This window comes from Dama dama, chromosome 14 (assembly GCF_033118175.1).
Source record: "Dama dama isolate Ldn47 chromosome 14, ASM3311817v1, whole genome shotgun sequence".
NCBI classification, from domain to species: Eukaryota; Metazoa; Chordata; class Mammalia; order Artiodactyla; family Cervidae; genus Dama; species Dama dama.
Genome location: NC_083694.1, coordinates 27,704,611 through 27,729,764, shown reverse-complemented (window position 1 = coordinate 27,729,764; position 25,154 = coordinate 27,704,611). Strand labels below are relative to the sequence as shown.

Here is a 25,154-nt window from a genome sequence, read left to right as displayed (position 1 = left end):
CACTGGTTACTCAGGAATGTGTTAATTTCCACATTTTTGTGAATTTTTCCAGTTTTTCTCTTTACTAATTTCTATTGTCATATAACTTTGTGGTTGGAAAAAGTCCTTGGTATGATTTCAGTCTTTCTAAATTTGTTAAGACTTGTTTTGTAACCTAACTTGATGTACCCTGAAGAAATGTTCCATATGTTTGAGAAGACTGTATATAGTGCTGCTGTTGGTTGGAATTTTTTGATTAGGTCCTAGTGGTCTGAAATATAAGCCATGTCCAATGTTTCCTCATTGATTTTCTGTCTAGATAGTGTATCCATTGTTGAAAGTAGAGTATTGAAGTCCCCTACTATTATTGTATTGTTGTCTATTTCTCCATTCAGATCTGTTGTATTTGCTTAATATATTTAGGCACTACAATACTGGGGTCATAAAAATTTATAATTATTGTATCCTGTTGATGAGTTGATCCCTTTATTATTATATAATAACCTTTTTCATTTCTTGTTACTATTTTTGACTTATCCTCCATTCTGTCTGATAAAAGTGTGGCTGTCCTTGTTCTCTTTGGCTTCTATTTGCACGGAATACCTTTTTCCATTCCTTCATTTTGAGCCTATGTGTGTCTCATAGGCAGCAACTAGTTGGGTATTGGTTTTTTATCTGTTCAGTCACTTGAGGTCTTTCTTGGAGAATGTAATCCATTTATATTTAAAGTAATTATTGAATAGGTATGGATTTACTAATGTCATCTTATTGTTTTCTGACAGTTTTATAATTCCTTTGTTCCTTGCTTCCTCTCTTATTGACTTCATTTGTTAATGTTGTTGCTCAATTGTGTCCAGCTCTTTGTGACCTCATGGACTACAGCATGCCAGTCTTCCCTGTCCTTCACCATCTCCCAGAGTATGCTCAAGCTTATGTCAATGCATTGAGTCAGTGATGCCATCCAGCCATCTCATGTTCTGTCATCCCCTTCTCCTGCCATCAATCTTTCCCGGCTTCAGGGTCTTTTCCAGTGAGTCAGATGGCCAAAGTATTGGAGCTTCAGCTTCAGCATCAGTCCTTGCAATGAATATTCAGGGTTGATTTCCTTTAGAATTGACTAATTTAATCTCCTTGCTGTCCAAGGGACTCTCAAGAGTCTTCTCCAGCACCACAGTTCAAAAGCATCGATTCTTTGGCACTCAGTGAATGGATGATTTTTCCGTAGTGGTGCTTTGATTTCCTTCTCTTTCTCTTTCATGTATCTCCTGAAAATTTTTGCTTTGTGGTTTCCATAAGGCATGCATAAAATATCATATTACAGTCTATTTTATGTTGATGACAGCTATTTAGTCTCTTGGTTTATTATATAATTGTTTTAATTATTTCCTCTTCAGCTATTTTAGAAGCACATCAGACAGGGTTATAATGTTTTCTTAAACCATGAAGTATAATTAAGAAAACTTAAGGTGAGAAAAAAATTCTATTGTATTTACCCATATTTTTCCATGATGTTCTTCTTTCTTCCTGATATTGTTTAATTCCTTGTTTTGTTGTTTGCTTTCTATTTAGAGACTTTCCTTTAACTATTTATTAAAGGAAGGTCTGCTACCAACAAATTCTCTTTATTTTTCTTCATCAGAGAATGTCCTCATTTTCCCTTTATTCCTAAAAAATATTTTTGCTGGACTTAGTCTATATTGCAAGTTTTCTGGTTTTTTTGTTTGTTTGTTTAGGCATCTGAAAAATACCATACTGCTTCCTTTAGGTTTCATGTTTTCTGAGGAGACATTCACTATCATTCTGAGTATTTTTTTCCCTTTACACAAGATGTTTTTTTCTTGACTGCTTGCAAAGTTTTTCTTTTTCTTTAGTTTTCTTGGTTTAATGATGTGCTTTGGCATGAATTTCTTTGGGTTTGTTCTATTTGGTGTTTGTTCATCTTCTTGAATCTTTAGGTTTATTGATCTTGCCACATTTCAGAATTTTTTGACTAGTTTTCTAAGTACTTTTACAGACCTGCCTACTTTCTCGTCTTCTGAGACTCTGATGACACAAGTGTAAGATCTTCTGTTATTCATCCCACAACTCCCAGAGGTTCTGTTCATTTTTGTTTTCATTTTGTTTTTTTTCCTGTTCTTCAGATTGGCCAATTTCTGTTGTTTTATCTTCAAGTTCACTGATCCCTTTGACCCCTCCTCTGTGCTGCAGAATCCACTTATCAAGATTTTTATTTTATTAATTTCTAAAATTTCCATTTTGTTCTTTAAACTTCCATTTCTTTGCTGAGATTTTTTGTCTTTGCTCTGGTCTTCTATTTATTCCTTTGTTTCAAATATGTGTATAATTGCTTATTGAAGCATTTTTTTTCATAGATGTGTTAATATCTTGTCAGATTATTCTAACATCTCTGTTAAATATTTTGGTGTCAGCATCCATTGATTTTCTTTTCTTACTCAAGTTGAGATTTTTCTAGTTCTTGGTAGGATGAGTGGTTTTGATTAATGACACTGGATCTTATTCAACCTTCCACTTTAGCTGGCTTTTCTGGACACCACTCCAGCAATGGAGAGGAGATTGCCATCTCCTTATTGCCAGGTGGAGGTAGAATCCAGTTTCCCCACTTGACCTCCTTTGACACCCAATGAAGGGCTCCTTATTATTCCTGGAAGGGAATGGAAGTTCCAGCCCACTGCCTAATACTATGGTAGGGATGGCCTTATTACTGCTGGGCAATGGTGAAAGTTCTTTTCTGATGGAACCCCAATAGGGAGACGGGGGAGATCCTCATTACTGCTGGGTGGGGGGGTGGATGTCTTGGTTCCCCCCTGTAGTTTCCACTGACACTTGTGTGGAAAGAGGCTTGTTACCAGCCAAGAGGGTTGAAAAATCCTGCTCCCCCTTCTCTAATTACCCTTGTGGTGTGTTTGGGCACACACCCAATTAGGAATTGGATTGGAAATATAGCTCCTCACTTGTCTTTTGCTAACATAGGTGGGCATGGAGCCACAGTGTTTTCTGTTGTGTTTAACTTGAGCAGAGTGGTTATTTTCTAAAACTTTTCTGTCTTGCTATTTTGCCCCTTACTTGGTTCTTTGGCTATAAAGAGTAACCTTTGTTGGGGCCTTTATTCTCTGTTTCTGTTAGAATTTCTGGGTTGCTGGTTTCTTCAGCTCTGAGTCTATGAAATAAGAACCAAAAAGAAAAGCCAGAGAACTTAGCACTGTGTACTTTCAGCATCCTGACACACTGTGAAACTTCACCACCACCAATTTTTTGAAATGTGCATATTGCTTTGCTTCCCTCACCTCACTACTAGACTGTAAGCTCCTTGACAACAGCGACTTTGAGTATTGTATTCTTTGATATATTGAAGTGACTGTAATAGTGCTTGGCACATAAAAATCCCTAAATCAATATTTGTTGATGACCGAGTAAATAAGTGACTAAATGAAATCTCATTCTTGGAAATTTCTGACCACCTCCTAATGCGTGTTCCTGCATTGTATCTTTATAGGCAATTCCCAACATGCTTACATCCCTTGCATACAAATAAATGGTCCCTGAAATTACCCAGTTGGGAAAATTGATGGCCGTTAAATTATTGGTTGAATAATGTCCTTCCTTTACTTTATTCCTACCTTCTATGTTCAGTGCTTATAGGACTATTCTCATTATTTTGGAATATAATCAGTGAAAAAAGCTATATCCCTCTTAGTATTCTTCCTTTCCAAGCACTTTTTCTTGATCATGTGTTAGTCTCAGTGACACTCTCAATTTTATTCCATCTCTGAAATATCATTCATTTGTTTTTTTAAACCTTTTTTTATTATGGTAAGAAAATGCATAACATAAAAATGGCCATCTTAACCTTTTTAAATGTACAGTTCAGTAACATTAAGCACATTCACAGTGCTGTGCAACCATCGACATCATCCATCTCCAAACCTTCCATTATCTCAAACTGAAACACTTTATCCACTAAACAGTAACTCCTGTTCCTCCCACCCACTAACACCTGGCATCCACCATTCTACTTCCTGTTCCTTTGAATTTGACTACTCTGGGAACCTCATATAAATGGAATCATCACATATTTGTCCTTTTGTGACTGACTTATTTCACTTAGTATTGTATAGTCAAGATTTATCCATGTTATAGCTTGTGTCATAATTTCCTCCCTTAATATGATATTCCACAGTATGTATATACCACATTTTGTTTATCCATCTATTTATTGATGGACCCTTGGGCTGCTTCCACATTTTGTTTATTGTGAATTATACTGCTGTGAAGATGAGTGTACAAATATCTGTACAAAGTCTTCTTTTGGATGTATAATAAGAAAAGAAGTGGAATTCCTGAATTATATGATAATTCTGTGTTTAATTTTTTAGGAATTGCCATACAGTGACTATACCACTTACATTCTTGCCAGCAACATTTATTCTTTCTTAATACAGTCCATAGACATACATGTTGAGTTGCTTCTGTGTACCAAGAATTACACTAGATACTAGAGGCATACTGGTAAAATTGAGGTTAGATCTCTCATTCATAATTGTATCCAAGCAGTCTTAAATAGTTTGTTGATCTAAAGAGCAAGAGATAAAACAAGGGCGCCCCTGAGGACCTGCCTGATGAATAGTCCCTGAGGCTTTAGTCCTTGCTTGAAAGGAAAAAAAGTGTCCAGTGTTCAATCTCTTTTGCCTATGCATACCTCATAAGCAAGATCTTTATTACCCAACACTAATGTTTTTCTCTTTTTTTCCCCTATGGCAATGTTACCCAATATTTTAAAACTCCTAAAAAAATTTAATACACTTATAATTATTTGCAATTTATTTTTTTTATATTTGCTTTCCTCATTGCACTCCAAATCTTAAGTAGGACAATTTCCTGATACCATATAACAGACACACAATATATATTGACCATATACAGACAAAAATAAAAATTCATATTTTCATTTAATATTTTAAATGAAAAATAAAGGTTTGTTTTCCAAATAAAACACTATCATAACCTATAATGTGCTTTATATCCCCGTTCTTTTTATTGCTTCAAAGTTGGTGGTTTGTGCCTCCCCTCAGCCCTGGCCCCTGTACTGCTGTCCGTGTCTCTCCAACTCTAAAACACCCTTGCCCTTTCTCTGTCTCCCTCTATCCATTTTCTCCTTCTTTCTCTCTATGTCACTCTCTCTCGCACACACACACACACACACAAATACATGTACAGGCTGTCCTATAGTAAGTTCAGGAGAAGATTAGTTAATGGAGGGGAAGGTAATAATGGGACTCTTTTCCTTCATCGTGGGTTAGAAGTAAAATCTCTTCACATCAGAAGAGTTGCCAGTTATATGAGAAATACGACCACAGTGGAAAAGCTGTGACACTGCTCTTATGTCTCAGAAGGAGGTGCTCTGCTCTGCCCACCTTCGTGACTCGCTTCAGCCGCTCTGCAGTCTGTCCGCGTCCCTCCGTGAGCGCCATTTTGTGTGTGCCGAGTGTGTCCGACTCTGCGACCCCGTTGTACTGTAGTCCGCCAACACCACCTTAGTCATGCCTTTTTCTTAATTCCTCCGTTATCCATATAACCTGCCCCACAATTTGTATTTGATTTTCTGCTTTTTAAAGAGTGTTACTCCTTCAAGACAGAGACCATGTTTTATATCAATATATACTACACGGTGCAAAGACAATTACTGTGTATTTCACCCTCATTTAATCCTTGAGTTTCAGAATTCTACTCGCAGGAGTGAGTTAAGACCCTTTCAGTTGTTATGAGCTAATTTCACTCCCCTAGTATTGCTTTTCTGTTTATTCACTGAAACTGATTTTAAATAATTTCATCTAATTGTTTTGACTAAATCAAGTTGACATATATTTAATAGATATTTTCGTTAGTCTTTAAGGATTTCTTTCAAAATTTTAATTGAATTAACTCCTTGTTGTAGTGAAAGTGAAGGTCCTTCTGCCTGAGCCATTTTACAATAGTTGGCCAAAGTTCAGTATATTCTGGACTTTCTTTGATTTTTTTTTTCCCTTTGGGTCGATATAAAATTCTGTGTATTCCAAATTACAGGTGCTATACTTCTCTCCATATTAGAGGATTTTATAAATAATTGGGTAGGTCTGTCTTCTCCAACTTCTTTATCCAGTACATTTCCTCATGTACTTCTTCTCATAATTTACCTGATGTTGTTTAAATGAATATTTTTAATTCTTTAGGCATTTCTGAAGTGTCTGAAATATGAATCATGAAAATCTGACGTGTATTTTGTATATCTCCTTAACAACTTCATTGTAAAACTTCTAACATGAAATGGCTGCAGTTTCATCCATCTCATTAGAACTGATTCAAATGAATTCTTTTTAATGGCTGAGTAATATTCCATTGTGTATATGTACCATAGCTTCCTTATCCATTCGTCTGCTGATGGACATCTAGGTTGCTTCCATGTCCTGGCTATTATAAACAGTGCTGCGATGAACGTTGGGGTACACGTATCTCTTTCAGATCTAGTTTCCTTGGTGTGTATGCCCAGGAGTGGGATTGCTGGGTCATATGGCAGTTCTATTTCCAGTTTTTTAAGGAATCTCCACACTGTTCTGCATAGTGGCTAGGCGAGGGTGGGATGTTCTGAGAGAATAGCATTGAAACAAGTATACTATCAAGGGTGAAACAGACCACCAGCCCAGGTTGGATGCATGAGACAAGTGCTCAGCGCTAGTGCACTGGGAAGACCCAGAGGGATGGGATGGGGAGGGAGGCGAGAGCGGGGATCAGGATGGGGAACACATGTAAATCCATGGCTGATTCATGTCAATGTATGGCAAAAACCACTACAATATTGTAAAGTAATTAGCCTCCAACTAATAAAAATAAATTTTTAAAAAGAATGGCTGGGATAAAACTTAAATTTAACCTGTATTGAAATAAAACAATAAAAATATTCTTAAAGAGTATTGAAATGGTCACATTTAATACACTTTGCTGTAAAGATTATATGATACAGACATTTTATGAAATACTGATTTTTTTTTGTTTCTAACGAAGAGCAGTTTTGATAAGTGAATGACTCAATAATTTGCAAAAAATTTTAGCATGCTAGGGAAGAGCTTTTCAAGGTAGAAGAAAGAAGTGAGCATTCTCAGAAGGCATTACTAAATGTACCATACTTCTACTCTAGATTGATATAGCTTACCCATAAAATTTGATTAAAATGATCCCCAAAATGACAGAAATCAGCTGACACATACTAAATTTTATTGTTTTTTCTTTCTTTTTTTTTTGCATACTAAATTTTGACTCCAAGTTACTAGAAATAACTAAATTGATACCTAGTTTAGAAATTGTTAAAATTCTAAAAATGCTGAAAACTTAAAATAACAAAAAAAAGTGAAAGAAATTAGCATAAACAAAAAAATTTCCACATGAACTGCTGAAATTTGAAAAAATGATAAAATGTAATATTCTGAATATAAATCTGTGATCTTTAAGATTAAACATCCATTGATATTTTCTGTTGTTCTTCAAAGAAAACATTTCTTAGTACATACTATTAAGACAAAATGAGAACTAATTAAATATAACTTTGCAGATATTTTCAAAATTGCTAAAAACTATGCTATCTATAAATGTATTTAGACTTCATAATACCTAATATAGATAAACTTTTATAAATCTAAGGAATCTAGAACCAGCTAGTTTGTAATATGTGAATACATTTAGCTGATTTCTTGACTTCAGGACTTAATATGCAAACGAAATGCTCTTTAACAGGATTAATGTATTATAAACACTTCTTCATTTATTGAAAACATCAAACTCAACAATGTGCAATGCTTTGTGCATTTGTTCCCAACCTTTAATTTGCAAATGAGCCACCTGGGGATCTTGTTAAATATAGATTCTGATTCATTAAGTTTGATGTGGGGCCTGAGATTCTGCATTTCTAACAGGCTCCCAGAGGATGCTAATGCTACTTGTATGGAGTTGACACTCAAAGTAACAAGGTTGTAAAGAATAGAAAATATCTAGAACAAAATTAACAGTGTGCTTAGATTTCTGTTTTCACTGGCTTTAATTCTTTGATTTGCTAATTTACTTTTAATGCCAGGGATATTTTATATCAACTTATTAAATTTTACATACACATATGTTAACATTAATAATTTTTTAATAACTCTTTTGACCTGATAATGGTTAAATATTTTTTATTGCATTACTTTTTTAATTGGAGAGTTGATATAAGATTGGTGGGCTGCAGTTGACTGTGATCCTCATTTAGCAATGTCACTTTAGGCAAGTTGCTCAACTCCCTGAGCCTGTTTCAAATATTTACTTGTAGAAATCAGAGCTATTCTCTCACCACTAGTGAAACCAAGCAGGGTGATTTGGAGCTTTAGAAGCAAAACCATCATACAGTAATTTGAGGATTATCAACAAAGAATGCTAACTAATAGTAGAGGAAAACGTACCTGTTTTGTTTGGTTGATTGTGTTCTTTTTTATTAGTTTTAAGTTTTTAATTGGTTCTGAAGTTACTGTTTTTTGAAAGTATGGCCTTTTTTCTAATAAATATGTAAGATATTTTTGCACATAAATTTTGTGCAAAATCTTTGCACATGAAATTTACTCTTCACACTGGCGTTACCTATTCACCATTTTTACAGTGAACTGATAAGCATTTAGTTGTCATGAGTCAGTGACATGTGGTGTCAATAAGCTAAATACCAATTTCAAGATACTTAATTTACTTGGTTTAAAGCAACTCAGTGATTGTTTTTGAAGATTTATTATAAATGGCTGGTGTTGAGTGTCTTTATGCAAATAGTAAATGAAACACTGTCTCCTATTTTTAGAATCAAGTCACTTGGAACAGCAACTTGAAGAAGCTAATTCTGTGAGGCGAGAATTAGATGATGCTTTTAGACAAATCAAGGCTTATGAAAAACAAATCAAGACATTACAACAAGAAAGGGAAGAATTAAATAAGGTAAAAATACATAGATTGTTAGTCTCTTCTGAATTCTTAATCTTGTTTACCTTGTATACTGAAAGCATTTATAATGAATTACAATAATTATACTATATTTTATCTGTAAAATGTTGGTTTAAAAATTTAAGAAATATTTTGGTGTATGACATTTTATGAATGGCAATTACGCAGAAACCTTTATATTCCTGAGGCTTCAAAGTGCAGAATCTTTTGTTCTTTTGGAGAGTTAATAATCAAAGGACTTGATTAAAAGTAAATGTTACTGAAAAAGAAATATCATGAAGAAATGAGAGAATAGTAAAAATCTGTTTAGTGTCTATGGAAAAGTGAAAAATACAGGCATATTTTCACTGTGACTTGCTAATATGAACATTACTAAAAGATTATGATAGAAGATTGCTTTAATTCTTTAATCATTTTTTTAGATGTCAGTTTATCTTTCAAAGCATGGATGAATAAGCTAAAGTTATTTTTGTTAAGAACTTTGTGAACATATAAATATATTACTATAAACATCTACAAAATTTATTAATAGCTAGGACACTGTAGCACAGTCCAATAGAGTATGTAATATTTGAACACTAGAGAAAAATACTTCAATGACACACTGTGTGTGTTTTGCCTTTCATTAACAAATTTTAAGATGTTGAAACTAATACTAGCCAACACAAAAAGAAATGAGTGGTTTATGACATAGTGTAAATTGTATTCAGTGATGTTGTATATAATTCATTGATAATATAGATGAAGTACTTCTGGGGAAGATATAAGTCTTGCTGCCCATAAGGAAATGGAGATAATTAAAAATAAAACAAATAACCTTTTGCTGTTGAAGCTAGTCAAAAAGATTAACAGAGAAAGCTATGAAGGTCAAAGTGAATCACATTAATATATTTTTACATTTTTCTTGGTTCACTTTCAAACAGTGTTTGGTACAGATTCACTTATATTCATGGTCAATTTAATAATATTTGTAATTTATAGCAGAGGTCCTATTTGTTTTAGTAATATTATTTTATTAGTGGTTATTATTATGTATTTAAAGGTAGGATTACTCAGCCAAACTTAGTTAACATAATAAAGATGAGCATCTGACATCTAGATTTATGGTTACTTTGGCAATTTTTAGTAAGTTTTGATATTAAAAGTCCTTTAGTATATTCTGAGAAGAGGATAGTGCTAAAATGAAATACATATCAATAAAGAATTTTAAATGATTTGTCTGATACCCTACAGACAGCAGATATTCTTTTTAAGATTTTTTTCATTTGAGGCATATACAAAATAAATGTAACATTATATGTATAAATATACATATATATAAAGTTACAATGTTATATAACATTATATAAGTTTTGAGATAAATAATGGATGAATCTAACATCTAACTTAAGAAATAGACCATTACCTGTTTTATGGCATAGCCCTGGGTAGTCATTTCCTTCCCTTTCTCCCTACTTCCCTGACAATGTTTTGAATTTTATGTTAATCATTCTTTTAGTTAAAAAAATTTTATTACATATTAGTGTATCTCAAAACCGTATATTAGTGTTGCTTGTTTTTAAGCTTGTAAAATAGTATATGCAGTCTTTCGCAATTTGCTTTTTTTTCACTCAGCTTTGTTTCTAAGATTCATCAATATAACTATTGATCATTCACTTAGTTGCTATAAAATACACCATTATTTCAAAACCCACAATTACTTATCTAATTTTTGTTTGCAGACATTTAGTTTGCTTATAATAGATAAATACTATAAATGATGCTGCTGTGAACATTCTTGAATGTATATCCAGGTACACACGCAGACACACACACAAACCCAAAGAGAATAACTGGGTCATAAGCAATGCAGATATTCCATTTTTTATGATAATGTCAAATCATTTTCCACTGGTTGTACCAATTTATACACCCACCAGTAGTGTATAGGAATTTTTATATTCAACATTACTTTATATTATTAGAAATGTTATTTTTGAAAAACCTAATCTAAATTGACATTTTAGGACTAAAATGATGTTTTAGTATGGCCTTAATTTGCATTCTTTAATTACTAACGAGTTCAAGTAGCTCCACACATGTCCTTTTATCATTTATGTTTCTTATTTTGTGAAATAACCTCTTAATATCCTTCATACATTTTTCTGTTGGGTTGTTTGTCTTTTCCTTATTGGTCTGTAAGAGTTCTTGAAATTCTCTGGCATGCTAATCTCTTGTCGATTATATACGTTACTGATGTCTCCCAGTTAGTGGCTTATCTTTTCATTTTCTTTATAGGATCCTTTGAATAGCAAAAAGTTTTTAGTCTTAAAGTAGTCAAATTCCTCAGTCTTTATTTTTATGATTATTGCATTTGCTGGCTTATATAAGAAGTCTGAGGTAAAAAAACAATTCTCCTTAATTTTTATCTTGACCTTTTATAAGTTTGGTCTTCATATTTAAGTTTTTAATGCATCAGAAATTTATTTTTGTGTATCATATGAGATAAAGATCCAATTTCACTTTTTCCCATATAGCTAGCCAGCTATTCATTTATTCAATAGGCCGTCCTTCCCTCAGTGATGTGCAGTATCACCTCTCTCATATATTAAATTTCCATTTATTCAACTCTCTAGTCCTTGAAGACTGTGATGGGATTTTGTGTAAAATTGCATTAAATCTATATAGAGCAATTTCAAGAGAACTGACATCATTATAATATTGAGTCTTTAAGTTCTTATCCATTATTTATTAATATCACTCTAAATGCTCACAGGATTTCAAGAGCAAGGCAAGATTATTATCGTTTGCATTCAGAAAGAAAACTCAAGGAGAAGGAGTCCCAAAAAACTGAATGAGGGTGTTTATATAGAGGAGAGAGGCAGATGCTTCCTGCTTCCCCTCTATCTCTACCCACCTTTCTGAGGGTCTCCTTGGAAACCTAAAGAGAAGAATCTAGGACTCTGAAATATAAATGAGTCACTCCAGTGAAAAGATAAGTCCAACTCTCCATTTCTAAAAAGAGGGTGTCTCCTTGGTCCTAGCTCTTATCTCTCTCTCAGCCCCTCCTTGAAATGTAAACACATAAGTCCAGGAGTTAAACCTCTTTGCAGTTTTCTCACTGTCTAAATTAGTCATAAAGACTTGCTCATGTCCTAAGTTTCAGTAAAATCTGCTTAGAAAGGCCTAACCGTACAGAAACATAAAATTATTTTATCCACAAACATTGTTTATCTGTGTATCTTTAAGGTATTTTTAAATGTTTCTCCATAAAATTCTATGCAGGTCTTGTTTGCCTCTCCTTAAATTTATTATCCTAAGTTTTCATATATTGTGAAAAGAAAGTGTTAGTTGCTCTGTCATGTCCAGCTGTTTGCGACCCCATGGACTGTACTCCGTCAAGCTCCTCTGTCCATGGGATTTTCCAGGCAAGAATGCTGGATTGGGTTGCCATGCCCTTCTCCAGGAATCTTCCTGACGCAGGGATCAAACTTAGGTCTCCTGCATTACAGGCAGAGTCTTCATCATCTGAGCCACCGTTGAAGTCCCCAGTAAATTGTACCTTTAAAATTTTACTTTCTTACTGTTTCTGTCCTAGCAACATTCCTAAACTCTTATTGTAGTAATATATTTGAGATTCTTTAAGGTTTTATAATATGTTGACAATTTTGTTTGTTTGTTTACTTTTTTTTCTTTCCTTGTCTTTCTGTATAAGCTAGGACCTCAAATATGACATTCAATAGAGGTAATGATAGCAGCCATCCCTGTCTTATTCCTGATTTCAAGAAAATACCTTTACTATTTTATCATTAATAATAATGTTTTCTCTAAGTTTTTGGTGAAAGTTATCTTCTGTTCTTATTTTGCTAATCATTTTGATCAAAATGGGTATTGAATTTATTAAATGTGTTTTTTTGCACAGTACTACAGCAGATTTCTAGGAATTTGTTAATACCTATTGATGGAATTATATCATTGTTCTCCTTTAATCAATTGGTTTTCTGACTTATGTTTATAGACGTTTTCTAATGTTAAAACATTTTTGCTTTTCTGGGTTAAAATTATATTACCCATATATTGTCTGCTAAATATTAATATGATAATACAGGAAGCAGTTATGTTGTATCTGTTCTAATAGTACTGTTTTAAATGCTTTATATATATTAGATCATTTAATCTTTTACAGACCCCTGTGATTTAGGTATTAAGGTATAATAGTAGTAGCAGCAGTAGTTATAGTATTTATATAAATGGTGAGATCCCACACAAAGAAGCTAAGTGCATTTGTTCAAGATCATAGAGCTAGAAAGTGGGCAAACTGGAATTTCACCACAGGGAGTTGAATTCCAGAATTCATGTTTATCCACTTTATATATATCACTGAACTTATTTGCTAATGTCATTTTTTTAGGATTTTTAAATTTGTTTTCTTACTAAAGAAAACAAATTATCTTTCTTTTAAAAAAAAAATATATGTATATAAAGATTATACTGGTCTCATAGAATTAGCTGAGTAGCACTGCCTCTTTTTCTGTTCTCTAGAAAAATTTGTATAATAGAAACATTTTGTTCCGTGAAACACTGGGAATCATCTGTAAAATCATATGAGCCTAGAGATTTCTTTCACACTGGGGGGATGAGGAAATTTTGTTAGCTATTGGTTTGGTTACTTTAATTGTTATAGAACTATTCAGGCATTCTATTTCTTCTTGAAACAGTTTTGATAAATTTAGTTTTGTAGGAATCTGTTCATTTCACAAGTTGAAAAGTTTATTGGATTAAACTATTTCATTGCATCCTTTTATCTTTTTTGATTTCTTCTAGATTTGTGATTATAACCTCTCTTATTTTTTTCACTTCTAAATGCTCTATAAAATTGTTTTATAAACATCTTCAATAGTCTTTTTGCCTGATCATTTTAGTCCTTTGTCATTTTCCTGTTTTTATAATTTCCTTTCATTTCTTCATTTTATATATAGCAATCTATTAGTATCTGATAATTCTAATAGTCAAATACATTGGGGTTTATTTTTATTGTTTGTAATGTTTATTTATAGTTGTTTTTCCTTTGGGTGTTTGGATAATCTATGGTTGTGAGCTCATATTTGTATGCTCTTAAAAAACATACCCTAGATTTCATTGAGACTCTTTTCCTCAAAGAAGATTTGCATTTCTTTTTGCTGGGAGGCAGGTGATTCTACTGACCCAAGTCTACTTTAGCCCCTTCTAAGTTTCTCACTTTAATTAGAGAGTTTAGCTTTTCTATTTGCTGCTGGCCCAAGTCCCCACATCAAATATAACCCTTGTTTTTATCATTTGTAATCATTTGATATAATTTTTTAAACCTTACAGATAGCCATTACATTTCACAAAATCTTTATTTTGATCATTGTATCTTTTATTTCTGTATCATTTATTTATTGAAACTAAGATAAATCAGGTTATATCTTTTCAGTTAAAATGTTAGCATAAGAAATTGAAAATAAGAACAGAGTACCATGCTACTAGCATCTGTTCAAAAGTAGTTCATTTCTTTTAATTTTATTCCAAGGTGAATAATTTTGGCTCTTCTTGGCTTCATGATAGCTAATTTGATGGCCAAATTTGGTCCCTAGGTTGCAGAATTGGTAACTTATATTCTTTTTACAAAACTGTAGGAACTAGTCCAGGCTAGTGAGCGATTAAAAAACCAATCCAAAGAGCTGAAAGACGCACACTGTCAGAGGAAACTGGCCATGCAGGAATTCATGGAGATCAATGAGCGGCTAACAGAATTGCACACCCAAAAACAGAAACTTGCTCGCCATGTCCGAGATAAGGAAGAAGAGGTGGACCTGGTGATGCAAAAAGTTGAAAGCTTAAGGCAAGAACTGCGCAGAACAGAAAGAGCCAAAAAAGAGGTTAGTAGTCAGGCAAATTTTGTAGTGGCCATGGGGTAGTGATTAAAGCTGCTTTTTCAGACTAGTGAAATAATATATATTTCATTTAATTTTTGAAAAAAGTTTTTTTTTTAGTTTGATAATGTTATTTAATATGAATTTCAACATTTGAGTTATCTCCCTATTGCAAGGTAAATTCTTGTGGGGAAAACATTTTAGAGAAACAATTATAATCATAAAATTGGCTCTTTTCATTTTCCTTTAAAAGCTGGAAGTTCGTACAGAAGCTGTGGCTGCTGAAGCATCTAAAGACAGGAAATTGCGTGAACAGAGTGAGCACTATTCTAAGCAACTGGAGAATGAACTAGAGGGACTGAAGGTAACTTTTGATTTCATATTTATCAAGTTGAATTAATTTTCTCCCCTTTATGCTTAACAGGATTACTAGTTGTGTGCTTCTTTTGGTATGGAGTAAAAACTAGCTACCCTTCAAACATAGTATTCTTAATTCTCATCAGCAGAAAGCTGGTTAGACTTCTTAATCATGCTGCAAGGAAAGGAAAGGCTCTGTTTAGTGGAGAAATCTGTTAGGAAGGAGTTAAAATATTTATGAAGGTCTGCATACCTGGGTGAGATACATTGGTAATGGTAATCTCATGGGAGGCATGGTTAGATGTCTTAGACCATCTGTCTTGTCTACACATGGTCATCACCAAATGGTCAATACCAAAATCAGATTGATTATATTCTTTGCAGCCGAAGATGGAGAAGATCTATACAGTCAGCAAAAACAAGACCAGGAGCTGACTGTGGCTCAGATCATGAACTCCTTATTGTCAAATTCAGACTTAAATTGAAGAAAGTAGGGAAAACCACTAGACCATTCAGGTATGACCTAAATCAAATCCCTTAGGATTATACAGTGGAAGTGACAAGTAGATTCAAGGGATTAGATCTGATAGTCAGAGTGCCAGAAGAACTATGGACAGAGGTTCGTGACATACAGAAGGCAGTGATCAAGACCATCCCCAAGAAAAAGAAATGTAAAAAGGCAAAATGGTGGTCTGCTGAGGCCTCACAAATAGCTGAGAAAAGACGAGAAGCTAAAGGCAAAGGAGAAAAGAAAAGATATATGCAACTAAATGTAGAGTTCCAAAGAACAGCAAGGAGAGATAAGAAACCCTTCCTCAGTGATCAATGCAAAGAAATAGAGGAAAACAATAGAATGGGAAAGACTAGAGATCTCTTCAAGAAAATTAGAGACACCAAGGGAACACTTCATGCAAAGATGAGCACAATAAATGACAGAAATGGTATGGACCTAAAAGAAGCAGAAATTAAGAAGAGGTGGCAAGAATACACAGAAAAACGATACAAAAAGATCATCATGACCCAGATAACCACGATGGTGCTATCACTTACCTAGAGCCAGACATCCTGGAATGTGAAGTCAAGTGGGCCTTAGGAAGCATCACTACAAACAAAGATAGTGAATCAGGTGATGGAATTCCAGTTGAGCTATTTCAAATCCTAAAAGATGATGCTGTGAAAGTGCTGCACTCAATATGCCAGCAAATTTGGAAAACTCAGCAATGGCCACAGGACTGGAAAAGGTCAGTTTTCATTCTAATACCAAAGAAAGGCCATGCCAAAGAATGTTCAAACTACTGCACAATTGCACTCATCTCACATGCTAGTAAAGTAATGCTCAAAATTCTCCAAGCCAGGCTTTAACCGTATGTGAACCATGAACTTCCAGATGTTCAAGCTGGATTTAGAAAAGGCAGAGGAACCAGAGATCAAATTGCCAACATGCGCTGGATCATCAAAAAAGCAAGAAGCTTCCAGAAAAACATCTATTTTTGCTTTATTGACTACACCAAAGGCTTTGACTGTGTGGATCACAACAAACTGTGAAAAATTCTTAAAGAGATGGAGATCCCAGACCACCTGACCTGCCTCCTGAGAAATCTGTATGCAGGTCAAGAAAGCAACGATTAGAACTGGACATGGAACGATAGAATGGTTCCAAATCGAGAAAGGGGTACATCAAGGCTGTATATTGTCACCCTGCTTATTTAACTTATATGCAGAGTACATCGTGCAAAATGCAGGTCTGGATGAAGCATAAGCTGGAATCAAGATTGCCAGGAGAAATATCAGTAGCCTCAGATAAGTAGATGACACCACCGTTATGGCATTTCACCATACGAAAGTGGTGAAATTTCACCCTTATGAAAGTGAAGAAAAACTAAAGAGCCTCTTGATGAAAGTGAAAGAGGACAGTGAAGAAGTTGGCTTAAAGCCCAACATTCAGAAAACTAAGATCATGGCAAATAGATGGGGAAACAATGAAAACAGTGAGAGACTTTATGTTTTTGGGCTCCAAAATCACTGCAGATGGTGACTGCAGCCATGAAATTAAAAGATGCTTTCCCCTCGGAAGAAAAACTGTGACCAACCTAGATAGCATATTAAAAAGCAGAGACATTACTTTACCAATAAAGGTCTGTCTAGTCAAAGCTATGCTTTTTCCACTAGTCATGTATGGATGTGAGAGTTGGACTGTAAAGAAAGCTAAGCACTGAAGAATTGATGCTTTTGAACGTTGATGCTTTTGAACACTGTGATGTTGGAGAAGACTCTTGAGAGTCGCTTGGACAGCAAGGAGATCCAACCAGTCCACCCTAAATGAAATCAGTCCTGAATATTCATTAGAAGGACTGATGCTGAAGCTGAAACTCTTAATATTTTGGCCACATGATGTGAAGAACTGACTGCTTGGGAAAGACCCTGATGCTGGGAAGGGTTGAAGGTGGGAGCAGAAGGGGATGACAGTTCTAATTCCAGTTTTTTAAGAAATCTCCACACTGTTCTCCATAGCGGCTGTACTAGTTTGCATTCCCACCAACAGTGTAAGAGGGTTCCCTTTTCTCCACACCCTCTCCAGCATTTATTGCTTGTAGACTTCTGGATAGCAGCCATCCTGACTGGTGTGTAATGGTACCTCATTGTGGTTTTGATTTGCATTTCTCTGATAATGAGTGATGTTGAGCATCTTTTCATGTGTTTGTTAGCCATCTGTATGTCTTCTTTGGAGAAATGTCTGTTTAGTTCTTTGGCCCATTTTTTGATTGGGTCCAGCAATCCCACTTCTAGGCATACGCACCAAGGAAACCAGATCTGAAAGAGACACATGTACCCCAATGTTCATCGCAGCACTGTTTATAATAGCCAGGACATGGAAGCAACCTAGATGCCCATCAGCAGACAAATGGATAAGGAAGCTATGGTACATACACACCATGGAATATTACTCAGCCATTAAAAAGAATTCATTTGAATCATTTCTAATGAGATGGATGAAACTGGAGCCCATTATACAGAGTGAAGTAAGCCAGAAAGATAAAGACCAATACAGTATACTAACACATATATATGGAATTTAGAAAGATGGTAACGATAACCCTATATGCAAAACAGAAAAAGAGACACTGATGTACAGAACAGACTTTTGGACTCTGTGGGAGAAGGCGAGGGTGGGATGTTTTGAGAGAACAGCATCGAAACATGTATATTATCTAGGGTGAAACAGATCACCAGCCCAGGCTGGATGCATGAGACAAGTGCTCGGGCCTTGTGCACTGGGAAGACCCAGAGGAATCGGGTGGAGAGGGAGGTGGGAGGGGGGATCAGGATGTGGAATACATGTAAATCCATGGCTGATTCATGTCAATGTATGACAAAAACCACTATAATATTGTAAAGTAATTAGCCTCCAACTAATAAAAATAAATGGAAAGAAAATAAACTTTGTGGAAAAAAAAATAATAAAAACAAGGGGATGACAGAGGATGAGATGGTTGGATGGCATCACCAACTCAATGGACATGAGTTTGAATAGGCTCTAGGAGTTGGTGATGGACAGGAAAGCCTGGTGTGCTGCAGTCCATGGGGTCACAAACAGTCAGACATGACTGAGCAACTCAACTGAACTGAAACATCTCAACAGAAGTGCTTAGGAAGGGAAATCCTTGTGCCAGTTCTAGAGTTGGACTATCTGGTTTTAAAGCCTGGCCTCATCAGTTACTTGCTGTTTAATGCTGGACAAAACATTTAGTCTCTTTGGACTTTAATTTTCTCATTTGTAAAATCCTATCTCGTTGGTTTTATACAAGGAGTACATATATATGTATGTAAGGTGCTACATCACATGTGCTCAGTTACTAATAGCTATAATAATGTTATTATGTATGTCAAAGTGAGAGAATTATGATTAAATGGATATCATATTTCTATGACACTAAATTATAATCTGAATATGATGTCTGCCTTTTCCTGACTCTAACCTTTGCATATCCCATTTCCTCAGCATTGTCTGCCAGCCACCACCTCCACACACTCCTGGCATGCCTAGTCTAGTATCTTATTCATCCAACAAATACAAGAATTAAGTTGAATGTCATCTGAGGAAGTTTAAGTATTCCTTATTCTGTGGTGCTTTAGAATTTTGTTAATAAATTTATAATAGCTCATTATAATTACTTATTCACAAAATGTCTCCCCATCTAAACTATGACTTAGTTTATTGAAAGCATAGGCTGGTATAATATTATCCTGGCACAGGACCAAATTTTTAATACCTGTTTAATAAGTGTGTTAAATCAGTGAATGAATGATGTGGTAGAATTGGCTAGAACTTGCTTTTTCTCTGAAAATTGAATAATAGTGGTTGCAAGTAAGTTTTCTCTGCTTTAAATACAAATATGAACTAGATTTTATTTCTTGCTTTGGGGATTGATTTGTCTTGTTTTGTTTTGATTAATTATGATTCCATGGTCTTGTTTAGCTTTCCAAATTAGAAATGTTTCTTCCGTACAAATCTAGACTTCTAGAACAGAATTAGTGTATAGAAGTCATTGCATAACCATCTCAAATAACTTTCAGTCAGGGACAGCTTTGTTTCTAGCACTATTTTAGATGCTTTTGTTAAAAACCAGAATCAGAAGGTGCACACTGGAAGAAATCTTAGAGATTATTTGCATTTGAGGAAAGTGAAATTAAGAAGAGTTTAGGATTTACAGTCTTAAATGACAGAGTACAATTTAAACCCAGGTTTTCTCCTTCTCAGTACCATTATATCTGCTAGTTTCCCTTTTTTTTTCCTTTACTAATCACTACTGCATTGGAGACTTCAAATCACATTTATTAACCTACTGATTAAGTACTCATAATCTCTTGTATCTTTTAAAAATTTGTGGTAATAATAAAACTACCCAATAAATTAGTTAGCACATTCAAAATACTTAACCCATGGCCTGGCACGAAGTAAAGACTCGGTAACTGTTAACTATGATTATTATCATAATTGTAGGATATTATCATTATATTTTAGGATTATTATCATTTCTTAAGGATATTTTCTAAAAATGGGAATGTCTTAATTTAAAGGTATATACATGTAAATTTTGAAACTTATTTTGGCCCCTTTCAAAGGTGATAGGAATCTTTACTGCATTGAGAATACTTTTCAATAGAATTGAAAAGAGAGAAAGTTCTTGAGTAAAAGTTAGAAACTGTAGCACCCCACTTCCAAAAATGGACAGAAGATAAATAAGGATACAGATGTCTTGATCAATAATATAACCAACTGTAAGTAACAGACACATATATAGAACCCTCCTCGCAACAACAGCAGAATACATATTCTTCTCAAGTGAGATTGACACATTGTCTAGAATAGACCAGATATTAGGCCACAAAATAAATCTCAATAAATTAAAAAGACTGAAATCACACAAAGTATCTACTCCAATTTCAGCATAGAATGAAGCTAGAAATCAGTATCATAAGGAAAACTGGAATGTTAAAATATGTGCCAATTAAGCAAGGCACTCTTAACCAACCCCTGGGTCAAGTGAAGAAATCACAAGGAAAATTAGAAAATACCTGTAGGCTAATCGAATGAAAACACCACATGGGATGCAGCAGAGACAGAGCTCAGAGGCAAATGTGTAGCTGTAAATGCTTCTATTAAAAAGTAAGAATCTCAAATCAGTAACCTAACTTTATATCTTACAGAACTAGAAAAAGAAGAGCAAAGGAAACAGAGCTAGCAGAAGGAAGGAAATAAAGATTAGAGCGGAGTTCAGTAAAATGAGGAGAGAATAATAATAAAGAGAATGAAACCAAAGTTGATTCTTTGAAAGATCAGCAAAATTGACAAGCCTGTAGCTAGACCTGACAGAGAGAGAGAGGAAGGGAGGAAACAAATAACTAACATCAGAAGTGAAAGTGGATGTTGCCACCTGTCATCAAAAAGCAAAAGGATTATAAGAGAATACTCTAAACAACTCTGTGCCAACAAGGTAATCTAGATGAAGTGGATAGATCGAGAAGCATGCAAATTATCTAAATGCAGGATAAAACAGAAAGTCTCAACAGACTTATAACAGGCAAAGGGAATGAATTGGTAATAAGAAACCTCCTGACAAAGAAGAGCCCAGGACCAGATAGCTTCACTAGTGAACTGAACCAAACTTTTAAGGAAGACTTAACACCAGTTCATCTTAAACTCTTCCACAAAATATAAGAATAGGGAACACTTCCTAATTCATTCCCTAAGGCCAGCACTGCTGTAATCCCAAAGCCGCATGAATAATGTAACAAGAAAATTACAGACCAGTATTCCTAATGAATATAGATACATGAATTCTCAACAAGAGACCAACAGACCAAATCCAAAGTCATATTAAAAAGCTTATAAACCATGGCAAAGTGGGGTTTATCCCAGGAATGTAAGAGTGGTTAAATGTAAGAAAATAAATCAATATAATAAATCACATTAAAAGAACCAAAGTAAGCACGGGGACCACATGGTCATCTCAATTTCACAAAATGCAACACTCTTTCCTGATAAAAACTCTCAGAAAACTAGGAATAGAAGGGAATGTACTTAATGTGAGAAAAGGCATTTATGGAAAACCCACAGCTAACATCATACTCAATGATGAATAATCCAAAATAAATTTCCCTTAGATTAGGAATGTGACAAGGATGCCCATTTCCACCATTGCAGTTTAACATTATGCTAGTGGTTCTAGCCAGAGGAATTAGACAAGAAAAAGAAATAGAAGTCATCCAACCTGAGAAGGAAGAAGTAAAACTATTTGCAGATAATAGGATCCTATCTTTTAAAACTTTAGAGAATACTGCGTTTCCAATCTAGCATGTAAGAACTTTGGAAATCACCACTTTGTTCTAATACCAAGTAAAAGGCTGAACAAATTGAAAAATCAACAGTTCTTAGATTTGTAAGAAAAGTAGTACCACAGAATGAACTCCTACCCTCCAAGTTGGAGAGAGTGACATGCAGATCAAGAGAATCTCAACTTAGGAGAGCAGGAACCCTTGTAGGAAAGCAGTGCCAGTGCAGGGAAGCGTGAACTGTAATTGAAAAATTGCTGGTGGCTCAGTGCAGACAGGTCTGAGATACAAAAATTCGAGGGGACCCTCATCATTGGGAAGCCCTCACAGTTTCATCAGTTTTGCCTCCTAGAGCTCTACAGGTTTTCACAGTGTCAGAGGAAAATACCCCTTGTACTAACAGTAGGGGTAGCAGTTGTCAAATGTACCAGAGCAGTCTGTCCTTCTTAACAAGGAGTGTCTTCAACTAGAACCTAACTTGCTGAGGTTTTATCAGACCTAACTAACTTGAGAGAAGGGAAATAACCCAGCCCAGCCCACTGTAGTCACCCTGTCCAACAGGTAAATGGGGAAGAATAGCTGACAAGGTTGTCTTAAGTTCACAGTCCAGAAGCCCAGGCTCAATAACATACTGATATCTAATCTTAGGGTTCCAGAACACTTCCCCTCCCCACACAACTTCCACCACATTGCTAAGAGCCTATTTACAGCAGTTCTTTTTACTCAGTACATCATGGTGACCTAACAATAAAAAATTGCACTGGAAGTCAAAAAGCACAGTTAGAATAGAGCAAATATCAGAACCAGACTCAGGGTTGTTGAAATGATCAGACCAGGAGTTGAAAACAACTCTGATTGATAAGATAAAGGCTTTAATGAAACTATGATAATGCTAATCAAAAGAAAGTAGGAGTAACTGTATTAATTTCAAACAGGGTGGAATTCAGAGTAGGGAAAGTTTTTAGAAGTAAAGAAAGGCATTGTTTGTCACCAATAAGACCTAGCATACTTAACGTGTATGTGTGTAACAATATAGCATGAAAATGCATGAGGTAAAAACTGACAGAAGTGCAGAGCTTTAAAAAGAGATAAATTCACTGTCATACTTGGGAACTTTAGCACCCCTCTATCAGAAATGGACAGATCCAGAAGGTATAAAATCAGTAAGTACATAGCTGAATTCAACATCATCATCAATCATATGGATATAAGGATACACCTATATATCAACAACAGCAGAATACACATTCTTCTCAAGCTTACACGGGATAACCACCAAGATGGACCACATTCTAAGCCATAAAATAAACCATAACAGGAAAATTCCAAAATACTTGGGAATAGGCACCACCCTTATAAATAAAACGAGTCAAAGAAAATATCTCATGAGAAACTTAAAAATATTTTGAACTAAATGAAAATGAAAACACAACAATGTTTGTCAGATGTAGTAGAAGCAGTACTTAGAGGGAAATTTGTAGCACTGAATGCATATATTAGAAAAGAAGAAAGATCTAACATTAATCATCTTAGCTTCTACCTTAGGATACTAGAAAAAGAAGAGCAAGTTAGATCTAAAGTAAACAGAAGAAAAATAATAAAAATTAGAGTAAAAATCTATCAAATTGAAAACAGGAAAATATTGAAACCAAAGCTTATTAAATTCATGTTGACATCTGGCAAAAACCACCACAGTATTGTAAAGAAATTATCCTCCAATTAAAATAAATTGGTTAACTTAAAAAAAAGTTCAAGTTCAAGTGAGCAATAAAAACCTACTTTTAAAGTAAAAAAAAAAAAAACCCACAAAAGATCAATGAAATCAATAAGCCTCTGGCCAGGCTAATTAAGAAAAAAAGGGGGGGGAGTCTCTTTATCTATATTTGAGAGAAATTATATTAAGTTTCCTAGCATGAACATATTCTTACATTCTGGGAATAAGTTGTTCATATAATAGCTGAATTTCAGTGCAGCAGTAGGTTACAAATGTTAACATTTTATTGAAAATTTTTATGTTAAATTTGCATTGAGATGAGTCTGATTTTATTATTCATATGGTTTTTGACCAGATTTTGTTTCAGAAGTTTGAATACCTTATATAAATTTAATAATTCCACTGGAAACTTGAAAAGAAGGGGAATTACCTATCAATATAACTTACATCATTTTGTATACTTATAATTACCTTTAAAATTTTTTCTTTTCTGTGGTAAATTTTTTGCAAAGAATATGTTTAATCTGTGTTTTGCCTGCTATGCTTTCTGCTATATTTTTAAACTTTGGTTGTAAAATAAAACACATAAAGATGAAAAGAGAGAGAGGACACTAATATCAGAAATGAAGGACAGGACATCACTGTGCAACCCATGTACATTAAAGTGCTAACAAAAAAAAAGTGCTAACAAAAAAATACTATGGACAATTAATTATTTGCCTACAAATTTGATAACCTAGCATAAATGAACCAACTCCTTGAAAGACACAAGCTGCCATATCTAGACTAAGAAGAACTAAATAATATGAAAAGGCTCTGCCTGTTAAAGAAATTGAGTCAATAATTAATAACCTTCGAGAGCAGAAAGCGTCAGGCCCAGATATGTTCACTGGTGAATTATACCAGATATTTAAGGAAGAAATCACACCAATTATCTACAATCACTTTCAGAAGATAGAACTAGAGGAAATACCTCCTAACTCATTCTATGATATCAGAATTATACTAATACCAAAACCAGAAAAAGTACAAGAAAAGAAAGCCATAGACTAACATGCGTCATAGACATAGATGGAGAAGTCCTCAAAATATTAGCAAATTGAATCCAACAATATATAAAAAGAATTATACACCAAAACCAAATGGGATGTTATCCCATATATGTATGCAAGGCTGGTTCAACCTTTAAAAGTCAATATAATGTATCATTGATTTGATTAAAAAAGTCACATGACTATATCAGAAGCTGCAGAAAAAGCATCTGACAAACTCCAGTACCCATTTATGATAAAAACTCAGTAAACTAGGATTAGAGGGAGACTACTCAACTTGACAAAAATATCTATCAAAAAACCTACAGATAACATGATACTTAATGTAAGAAGCTTGAAAAT

General features: G+C 34.4%; 1 protein-coding gene across 9 annotated transcripts in view; it reads left to right on the top strand.

Moving 5' to 3' along the window:
• CDC42BPA (CDC42 binding protein kinase alpha) overlaps window positions 1–25,154 on the top strand; it is a 294,110-nt gene that overhangs the window by 179,964 nt on the left and 88,992 nt on the right. For 7 of the 9 annotated variants that reach the window (XM_061160196.1, XM_061160190.1, XM_061160188.1 and 4 more), the window contains 3 exons: window positions 8,843–8,976; window positions 14,619–14,861; window positions 15,109–15,219. In XM_061160196.1, coding sequence (XP_061016179.1) covers window positions 8,843–8,976; window positions 14,619–14,861; window positions 15,109–15,219 — 488 coding nt within the window. The remainder of the gene's footprint in view (window positions 1–8,842; window positions 8,977–14,618; window positions 14,862–15,108; window positions 15,220–25,154) is intronic. The other 2 variants (XM_061160193.1, XM_061160195.1) reach the window with 1 other exon arrangement.